At 37.9% G+C, this 19,857-nt stretch overlaps 2 protein-coding genes across 2 annotated transcripts in view; one reads left to right on the top strand and one right to left on the bottom strand.

The window, feature by feature from the left end:
- Positions 1 to 15,659, top strand: part of LOC126914043 (polypeptide N-acetylgalactosaminyltransferase 2) — a 197,466-nt gene extending 181,807 nt beyond the window's left edge. The window contains exons 4-10 of the mRNA XM_050717481.1: positions 7,083 to 7,181; positions 8,498 to 8,565; positions 8,787 to 9,038; positions 10,032 to 10,247; positions 10,325 to 10,544; positions 11,560 to 11,770; positions 12,411 to 15,659. Coding sequence (XP_050573438.1) covers positions 7,083 to 7,181; positions 8,498 to 8,565; positions 8,787 to 9,038; positions 10,032 to 10,247; positions 10,325 to 10,544; positions 11,560 to 11,770; positions 12,411 to 12,680 — 1,336 coding nt within the window. The 3' untranslated portion in view covers positions 12,681 to 15,659. The remainder of the gene's footprint in view (positions 1 to 7,082; positions 7,182 to 8,497; positions 8,566 to 8,786; positions 9,039 to 10,031; positions 10,248 to 10,324; positions 10,545 to 11,559; positions 11,771 to 12,410) is intronic.
- A 12-nt stretch (positions 15,660 to 15,671) lies between these two features.
- Positions 15,672 to 17,057, bottom strand: LOC126914068 (KRR1 small subunit processome component homolog). The gene has a single exon (XM_050717544.1). It carries the CDS (start codon positions 16,809 to 16,811, stop codon positions 15,789 to 15,791), a length of 1,023 nt encoding a protein of 340 aa, XP_050573501.1. The 5' UTR covers positions 16,812 to 17,057; the 3' UTR covers positions 15,672 to 15,788.
- Between the last annotated feature and the right edge of the window lie 2,800 nt (positions 17,058 to 19,857).

Raw genomic sequence — 19,857 nt, 5'->3', positions numbered from 1 at the left:
CTGCAACAACGAAGACACAATTTCGCGAGTATATTCCTTTCGAGTTTCAGCACGCAGCGCAGTTTCTACGAGAGAGATCAAAGCCGATATGCTCTATTTCTGAATGTTGTTCTATCGGTTTCTAAAGCGAGACGGTATGTTTCTAATAAGGATCGAGTTTCGTGCGTCTCGCCAAGTGAGAAACGGGAATTACTTTATTGGCTGTGGAGTTCTCTATTAGCCATTCACAAAAGGATGCGAAACCGTTGATGAAGAACAACGAGTCGCAATTTAAAACTACGACGAACTTTCATTCCGGGTGGGCGGAAAGGGGAAAATCAATAGGAAGTCTCGCACGACGCATTCTGTACGACCTGGATCCTTGATGAAACGAAATTTGACCAATGAACTCGGCTTTCCATTTCCTATGTAAAATCGTTGAAATACTTAGCGAATTAGTTTCTTCAACAAAAGTGCCAACGTTGGCTACAGTTCTCAATAAAATCCAAAATTAATCCTGTTTTGTTCCTTTTAAGCTCTGCAAAGGTAGAAGAATTTGAAGCACTCGAGGATAATAAAGTAATCTTAATGGATTTTAAAGGAAAAATGAACTTGGATCGTGGATGTTTATGTGAATTTATATTTCTATATACAGAAAGAAATGGAAATTTCAGAGAAGATCTGGATATGTATTAGGTTGTCCGAAAAGTTTCTTTCGTTTTCTAAGGAAATAATAGACGCACAATATTCTTTGTTATATATTAGTTTATCGAATTATGTACGAACATAATAATAGAAATATACCGAAATGGATCATACCTAATTCAATAAAATAATATAAAACAGAAATTCTTCATCATCTATTGTCATCTTATGAAACGAAAGAAACTTTTCGGACAACCTAATATAATTTCTTCTGGATAATTTCGGAGTGGATAACTGGAATTTCATATATTTTTGCATTTTACGTATATTTCCATAAATATGTAAACATCCGTAGTCAAATAATAATCAAGATATTGAATTTAACACTAGTACTACTGACGACTACAATACGAGGCCGACTTGCATGGCAGGTATACGGAGAAATATAAACAGCATGAGAAAAGGATAAGTCTTCGTCCATATATAAAGAGTCATTCAAATACCGCGCGTTCATAAATCTATAAAATTCCTATGAAATATCGTATCCCGATTTTTTCCAATTTTGAACCAACATACGCATTTCCAATGGAACACACGAGGAAGACTCTTGAACAGCAGAATACAAACATCGTATCAACGAGTTAGTCAATGCTCATAGTCGTCGTGAACATCACGCGTAACTCCTTAAGGCTGAGTAGCTCGTCGCGAATAGGAATTTAGTAGCGCAAACAGACCCTGTACCAAGAAAGTTTCGAAACAGCGAGTTTAATACGAGTCGTGTTAAAATCCTCGATCCTCTTCCTTCTTCTCAAAATACCAAGTTCCGACGCTCTAATTCGTAGCGCTTGAAAAATCTGTCCACCTTTCTCGCGATTTTAGAGCTTCGTGGTCCTCGTTCCCGCGCTCTGATCCGTGTAGTACGATCCAAATCCGCGTTTACAGCGTCACAGACAGCGTGGAATTTATGTCTCCCGCTGGGAAGCTCGCTGCTTCGCTCCCTAGACTCGAAAGGCCGCGAGGCAATCCGGTTCGTCCCGAGCAAAAGAGTTGAACAAAAGGTCCGCGTTAGTTTTCGACCTTTTGCTCTTCGGATCAACTGCCAGCGAAGCTACGTTGATCTCATAAAGGCCATACACTGGTTTACGAAAGTATTCGAACGCTTGCAGACACGTTTTCTGAAAATATGTATCATACGAAATATTTTGAAATGATCCTACATAACAATTTCATAAAAGGTGAGTAGAAATGTTCGAATGCTTTCGCGAGTCTGAGTATTTTCATGGTACGTGTCTGGATCATGCAAAAGTTGGAACATCTAACAAGAGTTTTTAAACCGAGAAGCAAATTTTGCGAGTTCTCGAATATATTTCGTTGAAAATGCATGTTCTACGATTATTTTGGACGTTTTTCTTTGTCATCCTGTTAGTTGATGGATTCTCTCTGTGTAGAAGAGGAACGCAGTCGATACGTTCAGGCGGTCCGTATTAAAACCGCTTTGACAAAATTATTTTTTACTGGGAACACGAGTTTCCGGTGACGCCGGATTCTGAAAAATCCGTTCAGCTGGGATTTACGCTGACGGCTGCGAACGCAGTTTTGAAATGCTCGCACATGGGAATATGAGAATTAATTAACGTGAAAGGCTGGAAAATAGTCTTTGGATCGACTGCTGGCGTGTTACCGATTGTACGAATTACACGGCGAACAGACATTTCTACGAATGAAAGATTCGCTGACAAATTGGACACTTCCGACATATCAGAATACTATTTCCAATTCCTCGAACCAAGACAACTTTAAATATACGGTATTTTAGATATTAATTTTATTTTAATTACGTTAAATGTCCACTTGAACTTTAATTATTCGAATCCAATTTAATCAAAGTGACATAACTGATCAAGCGAATAATCTGAACAAGACTCTGCACTCGAAATACATTGCCTGTTATTTGTTGTAAACGTATGCACCAAAATTTCCATTCCCATAGCAGAGCAAAATTATTGTATAACGATAGTCCGGAATTCAGGGATCCCGGGTTTATTCATCAGTAGATTTATTTCCCGTGTCGCAAACAGCCCGATTTCAGGTTTCTCTTGGGTCACGTTGATCCGTTGTAACCACTTGGTCGTATCCACAAGTGCATTTCGATGTGAGATCGGAAGCAGCATCAGCGCAGGATTAATCCGAAACTCGTTCGGATCGCGTGCAGGGTGCTGCCGTTCATCCTCGTTTTCCCGGCGCGTGTAACGTTTCCGTGCAAGGGTAAATTTATACATCGTCCCCGAATTCGCTTTATTCTCCTTCGTTCCGTCCTTTCTGCTCTTCGACGCTAACTCACTTCTCTTCTTGTTCTTCTATTTTTCTATATGGAACGCTGTGCCCTTCCGCGTTACCCGCGATAATTTCACCTCGCGTAGATTCGGATTATTTAATGGCTTAAATATACATATACTTCGTATGAAATTTTGAAGCAATATTTTATCATCTGGATATATAGACGAGTAATATAGAGGATGGACGATATAGGGAATTTGTAGATTTTTTATTGCAACGAGGATAAATCGTAACGATTTTAGAAAAAGTCCGATGTCATCTCTCAGAAAAATGAATACTTTTGATAAAACCGTAGTCTCGTTAGAATTAAAATATAAGAAAATATAAGGGAAAACGTAAAAGAGGGATGTTATATTTTTCTATGAAATAGTTCGGTATGACCGAACAAAGTCCAATTTTAAATACGAATCTATCCGGCAAATTTTTTCTATAAATCTGTTAACTTTTAGATGAATTTTAGAAAATGAATTATTTCTTAATGTAACTATTACATTGCTATAAGAGTTCGAAGATTCGTAATAAGATTTTCTAAATAACATTTCCTATGTTTATCTTTTGCAAAAAGGCTTGTAATACTCGAATGATTGATCCATCACATCCCACGCATTCTGTAAAACTACCCGTTGTTTACTGCGTTAAAATTCTCAGCCCGTATAGTCACAAGCATTTTCACCAAATTTCATCGATACAGGAGTCGATCGATTTGATCATCGAATTCGCGAATACACAGAAAGATCGCTCGTACAAACACGATTTCAAGTGTTCCTCTCGAAACACGCGCGAGTGCCGCTCCAGTTCTGGACGCGCGTTGTCGCGTGTAAACGCGAGTGGTACACGCGCGCGTGCACGTGTCCCGAGAATTCGATGGGGTCGTCCGGCGTCGACCGTGCGTTATCCACTTTAACGTCGGGACCAAAGCCCGAATTGCAGTTTCGAATTAAACCGTCCGGATGATCCGTGCCGTCTAGCCCGCTTTAAGGCTCGTTTGCAATTTCGTTGTCGGCAAATATGTCCCCGACAGTCGACGTTGCTTCGTTGCCTTGCTTGCGAAATTACGCTCCCATGAATTAGAAGATACGATCCGTGTCTCTGAACGTCTAAGACGGATTGGAAGTGGATAAACTGCTTGTAATCAGTGTCTAACTAGGAGATCGCGCTATTAATATCGTTATTCGGAATTTCCAGAATGACCAGGACAGAGTGAGGTAAACTGTATTTAGTTTTAAGAAGAGAAGTCAGACGAGAGAAATCAAAGACATTTGAATTTTCGAATATTTTAATAGAAAAAAATTTATTTGAAATTTTCATGATTACATAGGTGTTAGGTTGTCCGAAAAGTTTCTTTCGTTTTATGAGGAAATAATAGAAGGAAATAATAGTTTTTTATTTTATATTTTTTTACCGAATTACGTACGATCTATTTTGTTCTGTTGAGATAAACACCGTGACATTTCACAGACTTGGTTTCACGTTTGTGTGAAGATGCAGTGTTGTAAAAAACACGTTTGCGAAAGAAAGACACTTTTCGGACAACCTAATATATACAGATCGATTTCTCCTCCTCTTCCGCAATTTCTTATATCGATAATCAAACTTTCATCGTGCCAAAAATTAAACTCGCAGTCTCATATCTTACTTCACAAGTCCACTAAGCCCTACAAAACCCGACACTGGACTACTATTATACAATATGATAGCGTTACATGATTGTCACAAACTTCGAACGACCAGATTCAAGCGCCAATAAGCCACATATTAGAAAATACACCCTGTTGACAGTCTTCTTTACGAGTAACCCCCTCCTCAACTTATCGTGCAACCTTGGTTCTGCGTGTAATATATGTGTAAGTATATTCGTGCAAACTTTGAATACAAGAATTATCAACTATGAATTTCAACTTTACAAGATCCAAGTCATATTGAGCTTCGTCAGTCGATAAAAGATATTCAGAATTGTAAATCTTCCATAAGAGTAGCTGGATGAAATTGCACTGGGTTCGGTTAGCATTACAAACGATCACAGTATAGCGATATGGCGCCGGCTTTCCGGACGATCGTCCGTTGCCTATAAAGAAGGCGATGGCAAGAAGCATCAAGCGAATGTCTAGTCTTCGATTTTAATTCTAAAGTACTCCTGTTCTAAAAGTTTCCTGTTGTGTCCGCTTATTCACTGTTCAATCGAAAAAATGTTCATTCTGTAGATACCAAATGCACGCCAAGTTTACATACTTAATCTCAATTTTCTATTCAGAAAGTATACCCAATATCTTCCAACAGATTTAAACGAAAAATACGCGTTTCTCATTACCAAGAAGTTAATCCTGCCATCTCAATTTATTGCGGCGATACGAACCGCTTTTCTCTCGACAAAGGAGCCAGTCCCCAAGTCTTACCCAGTGCATAAAGCACCTCGTCCATTTTCTTATAGCGCGTCTGCCACGTTTTATTGCGTTTCAAAGTAATTTTTCCCCCTCTCACACCACGCCTATTCGCTCCTTTGTTCCTAACGTTATTAATTTAACGTCGTCTCGACGCGGCTTTAATTCGGTCATTTCCGTCGATAGAGCGTCATCGAGTTGAGACGAACAGAGAAACGTGAGGAGCTTGCTTACTAATGTCACCCGGGAACGAAAGGAAACAGGTAGAATGAGAGAAAATGGTGAATTTTCCGAGCGGCTGCATCCTCAAGTCGGTAATAATTCCCACGACCTCATCAGTGAACTTTTACAATTTCGCTTGGTGCACGATGATCGGACCTTGAAGGAGGTGGCGTAGTAAAGAGGTGGGATCACGAGACGGTTGAAAGCGCAACGGTACACGTAGGCGCATTCCGTACACGTTCCTCGAGTTTATCTCGGGAAAGTGGGACTGACATATTGGAATCGTTCTGGCCGTCTAGTCGCATTTATGTACCTCCCTCGTGTTGGCGTGCCGCGCCAAAATGATCCTCCTCCTTTTTCTTGCCATCCCTTCTATTTACTTTCCACCACCCTTCGAGACTTCGCTTTTTCAAGCCGCAGGGAACGCGGAAATTCTACGAAATTCGTGGCCGTCCTTTCGTTTTCGACTCGAGAAGATAAACTGCACTGAGAATTTATCTCTTACCAAGGAATTCTTTCACAGGAATAGAAACATAAAGAGGAGGAGTTAAGATATTGAGGACCAAAGAGGGAAGTAACGTGTGCATGTTGCGTGAATGTGGCATTATTGGAAAACGTCAATAAAGTGACCTACATAATTTTCATTTCAAAGGAATTTAAAGATGAAGACAGTTTATTAAAAAGAAAATGATTTATTGTACCGAGTGCTACAAATTTTTCAATTTCTTTGAAAGATATTAAACCATTCTTGGACTTCCCTTATACAGTATTAAAAAGCGGAATTCAATAACGTAAATCGCCTAAAAAAAGGAAAAAGAGGAATTGCAAGTGGTATTACATTAACACAACTTCTGCTCTAAAAGGAAAGAATTTCCATCGAATAAAGTCATAAAGAAAAAGTTAGTATAGATAAAGTTGAAAAGTGAAATTTAAAAAATGATAAAATATCTACGAAGAATATTACCAAAGTAAATGGTACATTTCGAATAATCAATATAATAAGTAGGAAAATGACTATTCGAAAATAAATCGCTAATAATTCAGGATACATTTAACCATAAACGAAGTAGTACTTCACTACATCCACTCGCGCGGAATGAAACTGCGGATCCTATTAGGATAAACTGACGAGCATATTAACGGACGTTACGACAGATAACGTCAGGAAGAACCGCAATGAAGTTTCTATCGATCCTATTCGTGGCAGGTTGATGACCCAATTATATCGCGCCCAGTGTCTCATTGTGAAGCTCATTAGACGAGTCTGGGTTCTAAGTTACTCTAGCTAATTAAGTCACCGTGCTTTTCATTCCTTTTAACACGTCCACGAATCGTGTAATTTTCGAACGACGTTTCATTTAGGTCATGCTTACCACCGATAACGAGGCTCTTCTGTTTATTTACATGTAGTTTGTTTATTTAGATTTCTGGTTTGTTTACATCTAAATATATTCTGGATTTATTTATTCGCATTTCTGGCTTATTTACTAACCTAAAGAGCAATTCCATTTCTGTTTACAGGTGTCGAATGAAACAATGGAGAAGAGACCTGCCTCCAACCTCCGTAATAATTACTTTTCACAATGAGGCGCGGTCGACGCTGCTCAGGACTGTCGTCAGGTACTTTTGATCTTATAATATTTTTACGCGCTTTGTAATGTTAAAACGATGCGTTAAAAAAATAAAAATAGAAGATAATAAAAAAAAAAAGATATCAGATAATGATCGATTTCGTTGAAAAATGGAAAACCGTCAACAGCGAGGAATGCGTGGATGAAACGAAACGAGATTAATATTTCCTGGTTGATAGCGTTCGGCTAAATTCCCACGCGTAGAGCGTGCAACGCGATCGAGTTTCACGGAAAACGCGAGAAAACTTTCAACTCGGGTCCAGAGGCCGAGGTCCGATGGAATTTCCTAATCGTCGTTCCATCATCCCACACCCATTACCTCGTGGTATGATAAATCACGCGTGAAATTCGAAGAGTCGATGTAAAAAAATTTGATCCTCCTTACATTTGACTCGATTGCGGCAATTTTTTCGTTTTACGTCGAAATACGAAGAACACATCGAGATAAATTAATTACCAACAATACTAGCTAGTTTATTCAATACTATTTGCTTATTTACGCAAGAATTTATTTAAGATACATTTGCAAGTCGAAACAATAAACGATTACACATCTTCGCGCATAGTATTGTTGCATCTTTTTAAATAAATAATGGTTCGTCAACGCGATAGAACACCAAAATATCCGCATACATATTCTTTTTACGCGACAACTATCAATAAAGAATAATCTAGTTACTATTGTATTATTGTAGACAAAACATGACAAAAATACTTGACTATCTTTAAAGTTCTTTTAAAGTTGAGAACTTGCGGATAATTATACTTGTTCGTGAAACTAATCATTTTTCTCGTTAATAACGAGTGGGTCAAAATGATTGATCTATGTTCGCGATATTCAGTAAGGCGCATACATCATTACGTTATTCCGGAATCATCACCGGTGTTTTAAAATAATTCAAGGAATCGTTTCTTTCATTTTCTCGCGGCGCGATCGCCCGAACCATAGAGTTGCCTCGCAGACTTAACTAAAACATAACTGAATTGCCAATTTAATTGAAACATTTTTCCACGGTATAATGTCACGCGACTGAAACGGGATTACTTTCGCCGCGAAAGAAATATTTTTCCCTCTCGTTGAAGAGAATTTCTTCGCGAGAAGAGGACGAGCGAGACTATGAAGAAACTTATTTAGGGAAACTTATTTAAAAGAGGATTCGTTGCCGCATTCAGGCTACATCTTGAGGCTGGATTATTCCCCTAGATGGAATTAGAACAGTTTAATTTCTACGCGGAAATTTCATTTGCTACTATCGCATGGCTAGTCTTTCGTAGAATATCGTGAACATTTATTTTTGATTTCAGCGTACTGAACAGAAGTCCAGAGCACTTGATAAAGGAGATTATATTGGTGGATGACTTCAGCGATCATCGTAAGCAATTCTAATCCTTTTCATAATTGTTGTTTCTTATGAAATGTAAATTATACTGTCTAATATTAAAATATTAGGCTATTTTTCTTTCGTTTGAATTTTCTGACGCTTTTTAACGATACAAAAATACTGTTTCTTTAGATATCATGTCTTATAACTTGACTATTTTCCCGAAGAGTGCATCGAACAACACTGTAACAATTCATTTACTTCTTTTGCAGCGGAGGATGGTGAAGAGCTATCGAGGATACACAAAGTGCGAGTGATACGCAACGAAAAGAGGGAGGGCTTGATGAGATCGAGGGTGCGAGGCGCGGATGCAGCCACCGCCAGCGTGTTAACGTTCCTCGACTCGCATTGTGAATGCAACGCCGACTGGCTGGAGCCCCTTTTAGAAAGGGTGGCTGAGGATCCTACGAGGGTCGTCTGCCCTGTCATTGACGTCATAAGCATGGACACCTTCCAATATATTGGTATTATTATAGCCTCTCAACTTCGTTTAACCCTTTTCTTTGTGAATTTTCAAATAGAACTGGTCGAGAAATTCAAAGAATAATTAAAGTGATTTGAATTGAATTCATATAACAATAATTCAAAAATTGAACATATTACTATCAAATTTTCTCTTAATTCTCTGTTCTGGACTAATTTGGTATCAACTGATTCTTAAATATTTCTCCACAAACACCACTTTACAGTAAGCTAAAGTACCTCTATTCCTAAACATATTTCACTCGTTTAACACTAGAACTACCACACCAGTCAAATTGACCAGTTTTACAATTTTATTTTAAAATTCCTACTTCATGTTATATCTTTTTCGACAATGATGTAATGACTTTCGCAACAATAACTAAAAGAATAATATAATGAATTTTATTTTGTTTTTTATGTATTTAAACTAAAAATAATTTTGTATCAAGGCTACTTATACCAACACCAGTCAAAATGGCTGGTACCAGTCAAAGTGTAAAAGGGTCCTGCAATCTGTTTATCGAACTCTAATTAACCAGTTTCCTCGTTTTGTACAACTTCCCACACGTTTTTAAAATTTTCACTGCGTATCATTCAATATGATGATATCAGATATCAGGAAAATTCTGGATCGATTGTTAGATCGCTAGATGCTAATACTAGAAATATCACACCAGTCAAAACGACTGGTTCTACGATTTTATAAATTTGTCAAGTCTCGTTTAGGGATCATAATCCAAGATGGATCAATAATATCAAAAATGTACTACATAACATGGAATTCTTTCTGTAAGAAAGTAATAAATCAATAAATATAAAAATATTCTATTATTACGTATTTTTTAAAGACCAATCATTTTGACTGGTTTTTGGTAACAAATAACTTCGTGTTAACTATCGGTAGTTCTAGTATTAGAAAAAATCTTGCCACTTCGAAAATTGAAATCATATTTATTGATCATTAACTAATAATAATTAATCTATTTTTTCAGGAGCATCGGCTGATCTAAGAGGCGGCTTCGATTGGAGTCTAGTCTTCAAATGGGAATATCTGAGTCAAACCGAAAGGCAAGCGAGACAAAAGGACCCTACGCAGGCGATTAGGACGCCTATGATTGCCGGTGGTTTGTTCGTAATCAACAAGGCGTACTTCGAGAAACTGGGCAAGTACGACACTCAGATGGACGTGTGGGGCGGCGAGAATCTCGGTGAGAATACTCGATCTGTCTGTCGTCCGCAGAAATTTACCGAACGTGATTCGAGTTCTCGACCACGCCGCTTTCAGAGATATCGTTCCGAGTGTGGCAATGCGGCGGCAGCTTGGAGATTATTCCGTGCTCGCGCGTCGGCCACGTGTTTCGAAAACGTCATCCGTACTCGTTCCCCGGGGGCAGTGGAAACGTTTTCGCCCGGAACACCAGACGAGCTGCTGAAGTGTGGATGGACGATTACAAACAGTTCTACTACAACGCGGTGCCTCTGGCACGCAACATCCCTTACGGAAAGTAAGTACGCTTGCTCTATCTCGATTATTTCGTGTTTACGAGACGGAGAAACGCAGAACTGCTGTATAGAATTCGAGGAAATTAACGCTAGAACTACCAGTTCCCTTTTTTCTTTTTTGTAATTGTATTACTAGCAACGCATGAGTGACTTTATTAAATTGGCTACTTTTTAATGGTATATTTTTCATATCCAACTACTGACATGCCTATGTTTCTTAATGGCCACGCTAAAACCCATAGCGTTTCTTTACATTTGCGTTGTAATTTATAGTCATCCGTTACTTTAATATCGTTAATCTTGTTTGAATGTAATTCTCCAACGTTTGTTATTCGTTATGAAATAACAGTAAACAAATATTTTAAGTCTTGTTTAGGATATATGCAACGGTAAATTATAGATATTTTGTTACGATTATACGAGAGATGAGATAATTACGATAGAGGGAAATATTTTGTATGAAGTAATTTCTATTTGCAAATTAAGATCGAGGAAAGAATGAAGATAAAAATATATTGCAAGATTAATTTGCCTCTGTCTAACTTAACCAGAAATATAGCGCAATATCATAAGCGAAGGAGTCGAATAACCGAGCCCAGGTGATTTACACACGGATCCACGAAACGGAGAACGTGTTAAGCTTCCAAATATCGGCGGGTCGGAGAAAAAACAAGACAACGAAAGTACGTTCCTCCTCTGGGAAGGAACATAAATTACTCGGCCGCAACTGCAATTCCCGCTACCAAGAACAACATCGATACCCTCGCAACAATCGCACGACACACTCTGTACACAATCTATTCATTGGGCAAAGTTTCGCGAGAAGCAAGTTTCTTTCCTCCTGGTTTGGATCGTTTATCACGAGCTAATTTCTGTGCCGTCTCGCGTGCGGCACACAGAGAAAGGAGGAAGCTCGATTTACGAGCCGAAATACCCGATAGTCGATTTCATTAAAACGCGTCAGCGCACGTGAGCCGTATTAATAAAACGGCCCTGGTGTCGTTTCCCTTGTTTCAGTATTCAAGACAGGATGGAGCTGAAACGGAAATTGCATTGCAAGCCCTTCAGCTGGTATCTGAAAAACGTGTATCCCGAGCTAGTTATACCAACGAGCGAGGGTGGTCCTGGTGGATCGTTGAAGCAGGGTACAGCGTGTCTGGACAGTATGGGCCACCTTCTCGATGGGAATGTGGGTCTTTACCCGTGTCATGACACCGGCGGTAACCAAGTAAGTACGCCTGCCCTCGTTATTCATCGCTCTCCGCTGTGTCCTGAGTAAACTGGACCAGGCATACTCTCGTAGAAATAACTCTTCGTCACGCTGTTAATATTAATCCGAGTATTCAATTTTACGTTTCAATTATCGCGGTGAGGATTCCGTTCTGTGCCGGTAGATTAACGGGTCGACCGGACTGCTTCGCGGTTCTTCCATAGAAGCTTCCAAAGGAAAAGAAAATACTCTTTTGAAGATTATTTTTCAATCTTTCGAGATCCTTTGTTTTAATGTACGAGTGCTGAATTTGCGAAAACATCGATCAATACTATCGAATTACTAGGATCTTTCATGTGACGCAGTGAAAATTCAAATCTTATGTTGAAGAATATTAAATAGATTTTAATGCTACTAGAAATACTTTCTCGGTAGTTCTTTTACCTTCTTCAAGTTAAAGTAAATTTTTGAAAGTAAATTACTAAAATTTGAAACCTATTTTTCCCTAGGTGATTAGCAGAGAATCACTTCCACTTTCTAATTTGCGCTAAAAAAAAATCTTTAAAAATTCCTCTTAAATTTTTCTACAAATCCACTCCTTAAACTGATAAGCCTCTAAATATACTCTGTTTAACCTCACCTAAACAATTTCTTACAGGAATGGGGTCTGACGAAGGACGGTCTCATCAAGCACCACGATCTCTGTCTAACTTTGCCAGTGTACGCGAAAGGCACGACGCTATTAATGCAAATCTGCGACGGTAGCGAGAATCAGAAATGGAGGCACCTGGAGGGTGGCTTGATCCGTCATTCGAGGATCCCAGTGTGCGTTGATTCGAGATACCATGCACAAAGAGGCATCACGGCGGAGAAGTGCGACTCCAGTGCCGAGACACAAAGGTGGCATCTATACAATCACAATCACTAGCTCCAAAGGACGACCAGTGTTTCGTGAAGACCGCGGTGCCGTCGTCATTCACGAAGGGCCGAACGAGTGCAGTATTTGATCAGAAGAAGGAAGGTCGATTTAATCAGGGAGAGCAATCTGATCGATACAAGATCGAGATTGCTCAAACGTACCCGATGATGATTGACACAGGGTTCGTTGCTTTGAGAGAAAAGAAAGGACCTTCTTGACGAGGCGAGAAGATGAAGAACTATCTGAATTAGAAGAGTGATATATCAGTCTGATATACTCACTAGATTTAATGAGACTGTTTGGAGAGATGTTTAAGAAGAGATTACGGAGAACATGGAATTGAATTCATGTTTCATAGCGGAGAAACAGATTGTCTTTTTGTTCTATCTTAAGTAGAGAATGATATGAAGATTCGACGAGAAGTTCACCCTTTGTGAGATTGATTTGTGATGAATGAAGAATATCTCTACGCTTCCTTTTTTTTTTTTTTTTATTTTAATTGATCGATGATATCTGATTGCAAAATAAGAGTTTGTCCTAGTCGGTAAAGGGTTAATTTCAAATGGCTGCTTCGAAGCGTATTCATTCCAGTGCATTTACGTTAACCTCGATGATCTCAAATGGAATCATTTTGAAACTTCATCGTGTAGAATAAAAGTCAAAAGGAACAAAAGAATGGACGAATTACAACATCGTAATTTTAAGCGGACTCTCGACTCATTGACCGTTTGAATATCGTTTAGACAAACATTGAAACGCTTATAAATTTTCATTCAATCGGCGTGCGATTTACTATTACATGGCGATTCATTCTCCAGCGTTGTTTCCGCGAGAATAAAACGAAGTAACGGCAAACTGTATCTTTTACCAATTTCCCTATTTCCACGGCCTTAAACAATAAATATAAAGGCAAAAACGCTATTTCTAGATCGATTATTAGTTTCTTAGCCGACCACACGACACACGCATGTACACACGGTATACGTGGCGCGTCGATATCGGTTTGCGTCTCCGATCCAACTGCAGATCGCGACGCGAATCGGGTGCTTCTCGATCCAAAGACATGCGCTACCATTCTCACAAAGAGATTTATTTTTCTATAAGAAAATTGTATACTTACTTGGTTGTGCGAATAGCTGGGAATTATAGTGTGCTCGCCTCACGGAGATTCGACGTGTTACGAAATCGATTTACGTTATTCGTTTTGCTGTTGTGTCAGATGATGCTTGTTTCTTTTAAATTTCTTCCGCTACTTGAATGCTGGTGACAAAATTTGTCTCGTTAAAAAAAGAAATAAATTTGTGAATAAAAGAATAAGTTGAATAACCATCAACACGTCGAGTTGTTCAAAGGCGAGAAAATGGAGCGACTATTATACAGCAAGATGCAGAGAAAGAACAATCTTTCGTACACTGATACTTTCACGGCGCCAATGATACGACTGCCGTCATCTCGCATCCAACCTCTGACACACGTATACATATATGTACACAGAAGTTACGCTATCGAATTATTGTAAGCTTTTGTATGATACGAGCGCGTCCCAAATCACTTACGCATGTAGCTACGTTCGTAGGTTTACAAAACCAGTGTTTCACATTCGGAAAAAGATTGTTTTTACTCTTAAAACACGTTAAGCTAAGCTATCGGACAATATGATTGAAATTTCATTGATTCTGAATTGATGCATTGTATATATGTATGTGTTTAAAAGATCTCGTTTATTGAACGATTCATCTAAACTCGCATATTTTGAGCCGTCGATTTGGCTCAAATTTTATGTATAATTGAAGCACTAGGCGCATAATAATTTTCCGAATACATGATAGAATACATGAATAATGTATCATGTACATTTGGAATGTTATTGCATGCGATGTACTCTTACTACATACTTTCCTCGTCAGAATTTTAATTCAGGCGCATTCGCTTGAATCTTTTCATTCAATCGCTAAATTAATTAAACGCTGCGAACGATAACACGTTTAAACCTAAGAATTTTCCCAACTTCCTCGTAAAAGATCCTTCGGATTTACGAAATGTCATAAACGAACAGACAAAAATGTCAAAAAGGTACTAAACGCGCAGAATAATGAAGAGGTTCCTTTCGAACTTCCGTTTTTTCTCGATCAACTCACTGTATCGACGCGCTGTAAATACTTCGACGCGATCGATCAATCGTCTGTTTCCCGTCCTAAGGCGTCTCTGAGTGAATTTACGAATGATGTCATTCGTACCTTTTCGTTAGCGAGTAACGAGGCAACCATAATCCCGCGCTAAATTGTACATAACGTGTCTACAATATAAGTTAAATAAAAGCGTCGTACTTCCACGAATCTGTAAGATGTAAGATAAACGAGCGACTTAACATTTAAGATTAAGGTATAGGGCACTTGATCCCCGTGCTCGATTAACGATAAGAAATACGCTGTACATTGTCACGAATATTTCTGACTTCTCTATTGTATGTACGATACGTTGAATTCTTTATTAGCCTCGTGTTTATTAAGATAACGCGCTGTTGCAAGGGAAGGATCCTATTTAAATCCTGTTTATTCCGTTTAAGAAGATCGATGCATTGAAGATTCGGTATGTGAAAGCAACGTTTCTATATTTAAAGATAGCTATTAAGGGATAAAGCTTTTGTTTTATATTTAATTTATACATATAACTATGCCATCCCTTGGATATTGAAAATATATCGAAATTGTAACGAAACTACAAAAGTAATCCTGAAAAAGAACAATATATATATGCGTATATGGACGTTCGTTTTCGACACCGAATACCTGTCTTCAAGGTGTACACGTTGTATTTCTACGACTCTGTATTTTGCAAATGTATCATACTAAAAAACTAGAAATATATATAAGTATATACGAGTGGTAAATGCTTATATATATTTGCATCTCGTACATTAAGAACGCGTTAATATAATACTTATAGGAACAAGGTTTTTTTTAATAAAATATTGGAGTTATTCCAGAAGTTACACGAGTATTTCTTAAACTGAAATTTATTAATAATAATTCATTTTATTAAAAACATCATCTCCAAATAATTTAGCAAGTTAACTTACTAAATTTGAATCTGTTTTATTAAATTTACAAGCAAGTACTATGACCGGCCACCACGTTTTTTCAGCGCCTTTTTAACTTTCTTCTTAAACTCATCCAAATTTATCTCATTATTCTGTTCCTTCTTTTCTTTCGATTGTTCTTCAGGAGGTACAAATGCTTCTGCTCTGCGTTCTTGTCTCTTCTTCTCAGCCTCCTGGTGCCTGATGTCCTGTTCTCTCTTTCTCTTGGCTATCTTTTGCTCCTCCTTCAAGAAGTATTCTCCGGAAGCTATCATCTTGTCTACCTTGCTCTCCTGTTGTGGGGGTGGGAACGGAGTATACGGTTTCTTTTCTTTCCTATTCTTAGGTTGCTTCCTCTTGCTAATATTCTTACTGTTGAATTTAGGCAAAAATCTTTCCCAATTTTCATTTTTCAGTTTAGGATCTTTTGCCAACTCTCTTTTAATCATCAATGCTTTAATGTTGTAAATAGGATGAATATTTTTCATAGTATCTTCCACAATACGCCTCACTTGAATAAGACCTTTGTAAGGACCCAACGCAGCCACTGTCTGTCCCTGTACAACGACATAACAATTTGTTAACAATTCAATGGATTTCAAGGTACATCCTTTTGGTCCTATGAGCCTCTGTCGTCTCTTGACAAACTTTTCCCTGTTTCTTACAAAAGATGATATCTTTATGATATCTGAGCCAATATCGTCCTGAAGTACTCTCATTGCTTGCTCAAAAGGAACAGATCTGGACATGAGTTTGAGCATGTCACGAGCTTTAATTATGATATATGGATCCCAAGTTTTTCTGGTGGTCTTCACAGACATACTACCTTCGATGAGGTCCAATTCGGCTTTGATTGCATGTTCCTCTAACGATTTTTGAATTAATGGCCAATGTTCCTTTAAATATTGTTCTCTATATTTTGGAAACAAAGTTGCGAACGAGCTTTCTTCGAGTAAACGATGTGGATTATCCTCGGGCTTAAAAGATGGTATTTTTAACGACCAGGCATTGTCCACTGGCCCCGTTATTTTAGGGCCATGTTCTTTTTCGAAATCGCTCATCTTTCACGCAATATTTTAATGTTTTAACATTACACTAAACGATTAAACTTCATATATATAACCTCGCGTCAAGAATGGTTTCACAGATTATATTTTCTTTGCTAGAATGGAATTAATGTTTTTAATATCACAATAAACTTTTCAAACGACACGCACAAAAAGGTACTTCAATATTTGTTTACTTGATAATTGCACGTGATGATTAAATGTGTCGACCTCGAATTAAGGTTATGTTATTGATTTTCACTACCATACGAAGTATGAGTCGCGCAAACGCAAGATGGCATACCTATCCAATATGGGACATTCAAATGGAATGTTCATAAAAGATGAAACAAATTTACGCTATACTTAATAAAAATTGAATTTTATATGTCATTCAGGCTACAAAACGTTTAGGCAATAAAATGTGTATAAGAATTTGGTGAATTGTTAATAATAATTTAATATAATTAAGAACTTAACACGAGTAACAACATTCGAAGTATCTGGTGCGCGAAAATCGTAAGACTACTGCCACCTTGCGGCGTACTTAGATTTACGTCTAATTTTGGCGCCATTTATGTTAGCTATCTTTCATAAATTGACTAAGATAATACAAACTATGAATACATATTTATCTTTATCTATCGTAGTTAATTAAACTTGGAATTACGATGTAATTAATATAGACTTAAAGTATTCATTAAGTTATCTTTCAGCTAGCATTATTTGCAAGAAGGGATTGCATTCAATGATAGAACGAACGCATGAGGTATCTATGACGCAGTTTATTATACAATTACAATACTCTTACTAATCATATTATGATAATGATCGTAGTAATAGTATATCCTAGATAACATGAACTATTCCAGATTGATATGACTTTATTTATACAGCTCCATTAGCACACGCGCACACACCCTTTTCCTTTCTCTCTTCCTTTCACTCTAATTTCCGGTAAGTCTTGAGAGACTAACGCGGAATATCGAGGGCGGACATCGGAAACACGCTTCGCAATTAATTAATTCCTAATCGTAGTGCGTTCCGTGGCATGAGATTTTATGGTCACGAATACGCCGATGAACGCCTTAAAAAGATCGCAAATTTCACGATCACGTCACTAATTCTCAGTACAAAATAGTTTAGACGACTTTGTCACCGAACAAGGACTTCTCCCATTCTCATGACTCTAATATTATTTCACTTAATCTTTTAAGAACTGTCATACCGTGCTCTTGTCATTTCTTCTCTTCTTCTTCTTTTTTTTTTCTTTTTTTTGCTTCTTAATTAATTATCCTCTAAACCTTTACTTTTGTGTCATCTGTTACAGTGTTACCGTTTAAGGGTACTCCGTTCTTATTATTTAACGTTACCTCTAGGCATTGAAGTCGAACGACGCTCGCGTCCCAATATTTACGAGTTACACATCGAATTGTTTAATAGGCTTCTATATAACGCTAGATTTCTCTCAGAAGACAATTATACACTGCTACTGATTGAGATTAATCAACTAATTCTCGATATACCAACCGTTTTGGCTTTCGTTCCGAAGCGCGTGCTGCCATCTCGAAAAGTTGCGCGCATCCTGCGCGCCTTTTTAGAAACGCGCCACTTTCTCACGCGACTTTTATGCTATTTCGCATCATGTATTTACAGAAAAAACGCGATGGGACGGTAGGAGCAAAATCTTATGCTTTTTCACGCTAAAACTTCGACGAACCTTCATTTCGAATGTTTAACGAAATATCGGTTTGAATATTTAAAATCAGATCAATAAGTTCTACGCCGCGAAACCGTAGCTTCCCGGCCGAAGCTTATTAAAAGGAAAAGTTTACACTGTTTGTAAAAGACAAGTGGCTACTTATAAAATGTTATCAGATATTAACAATTCACGTGGCACATAACGTGTTAACGACAACTGATACTTGATCTTCTTAACCCTCGATTGGTAAGCATGCGGTAATATCGCGTGAACGTGTCCCGAGATCTTGAAAAATCAATGAAAGAATAAAAAAAAGTGGATTCTAGAAATACAACGATGTAATTTGTTTCGTGTTTACTCTATCGGTTGAGAGTTATCAGGTGGATTAGAAAATAATCTAGGATTATTTAAGTACTCTGTACAAAAAAAAAAAAAAACTAAAACAGGAAACAACAAAGGATAGACAGAAAGAAAATGAAAAACAAAAAGTAACTAAAGTCTGTCTAGCACTTTTATTTTCAAATAATAAAAGTTAAAATATAATGAAATAATAATAATAATAATAATTAATAATAATAATTAATAATAATAATAATGATAACCATTGTAGTAATGCGTTCATCGCTCAGTGGAATGCGCTGGCTCATCGAAGCCCACGAAAAAAAAAAAGTGAACCAGTGACACGTCGATCAGAGGGTGCGGCAATCGTGGGTTCGACTCTAATTATCTCTATTCTATCTACAAAAAAGAAAAACGCTGTACACTCCCGACGAACAAGGAGAAGAGGAAGAAAAAAGAAAAAAGATAAGGGAAACGCAAACGTGTCCCTAACTCACACTCTGTCATTCACACTAATTTTTTTTCGTTCTTCGGCTGCAATGGGCTGCTCGTTATGTATCAATTTGTCTCCCGTTTCTATCGTTTACACATCCGTTCGCCGTATTTAATTTATAAAACGTCTACGTAATGCACTCAAAACTGGTGCTCTAGGAACTCTTTTTTTTTGTATTTCTCTTCGCTATATTTTCTTTCATTCTTTATCACTCTCATTCACATTTTTGTTTCGCTACAGTTTGGTCCACGACTCTGGTAGTGAATGATTCGAAGTAAAACGAAGTAGAAGATCGATTCAAGAGATGAAAACCCGAAGTTGTGTGGAATTATGACGGGTAGTTATGTGAAAAAAGATGGGAGATGATCGTGTGTGTGTGTGTGTGTGTGTGTGTGTGTGTGTGTGTGTGTATGTGTATGTGCGTGTGTTTGCGTGTGTGTTCGAGTGATCTAAGAACGAAAAGACGCGCGTGATCGATATGAGATCTCGTCTCGTACTCGTTTACATACATACATACATACACATGT

Source organism: Bombus affinis, chromosome 3, assembly GCF_024516045.1.
Source record: "Bombus affinis isolate iyBomAffi1 chromosome 3, iyBomAffi1.2, whole genome shotgun sequence".
NCBI classification, from domain to species: domain Eukaryota; kingdom Metazoa; phylum Arthropoda; class Insecta; order Hymenoptera; family Apidae; genus Bombus; species Bombus affinis.
Note: the sequence above shows the minus strand (reverse complement) of the source record. Positions and strands in the feature narration are given on the sequence as shown.

Excerpts from the sequence above, each read along its gene's own strand:
- LOC126914068 (XM_050717544.1), bottom strand. The coding sequence starts at position 16,811 with ATGAGCGATTTCGAAAAAGAACATGGCCCTAAAATAACGGGGCCAGTG.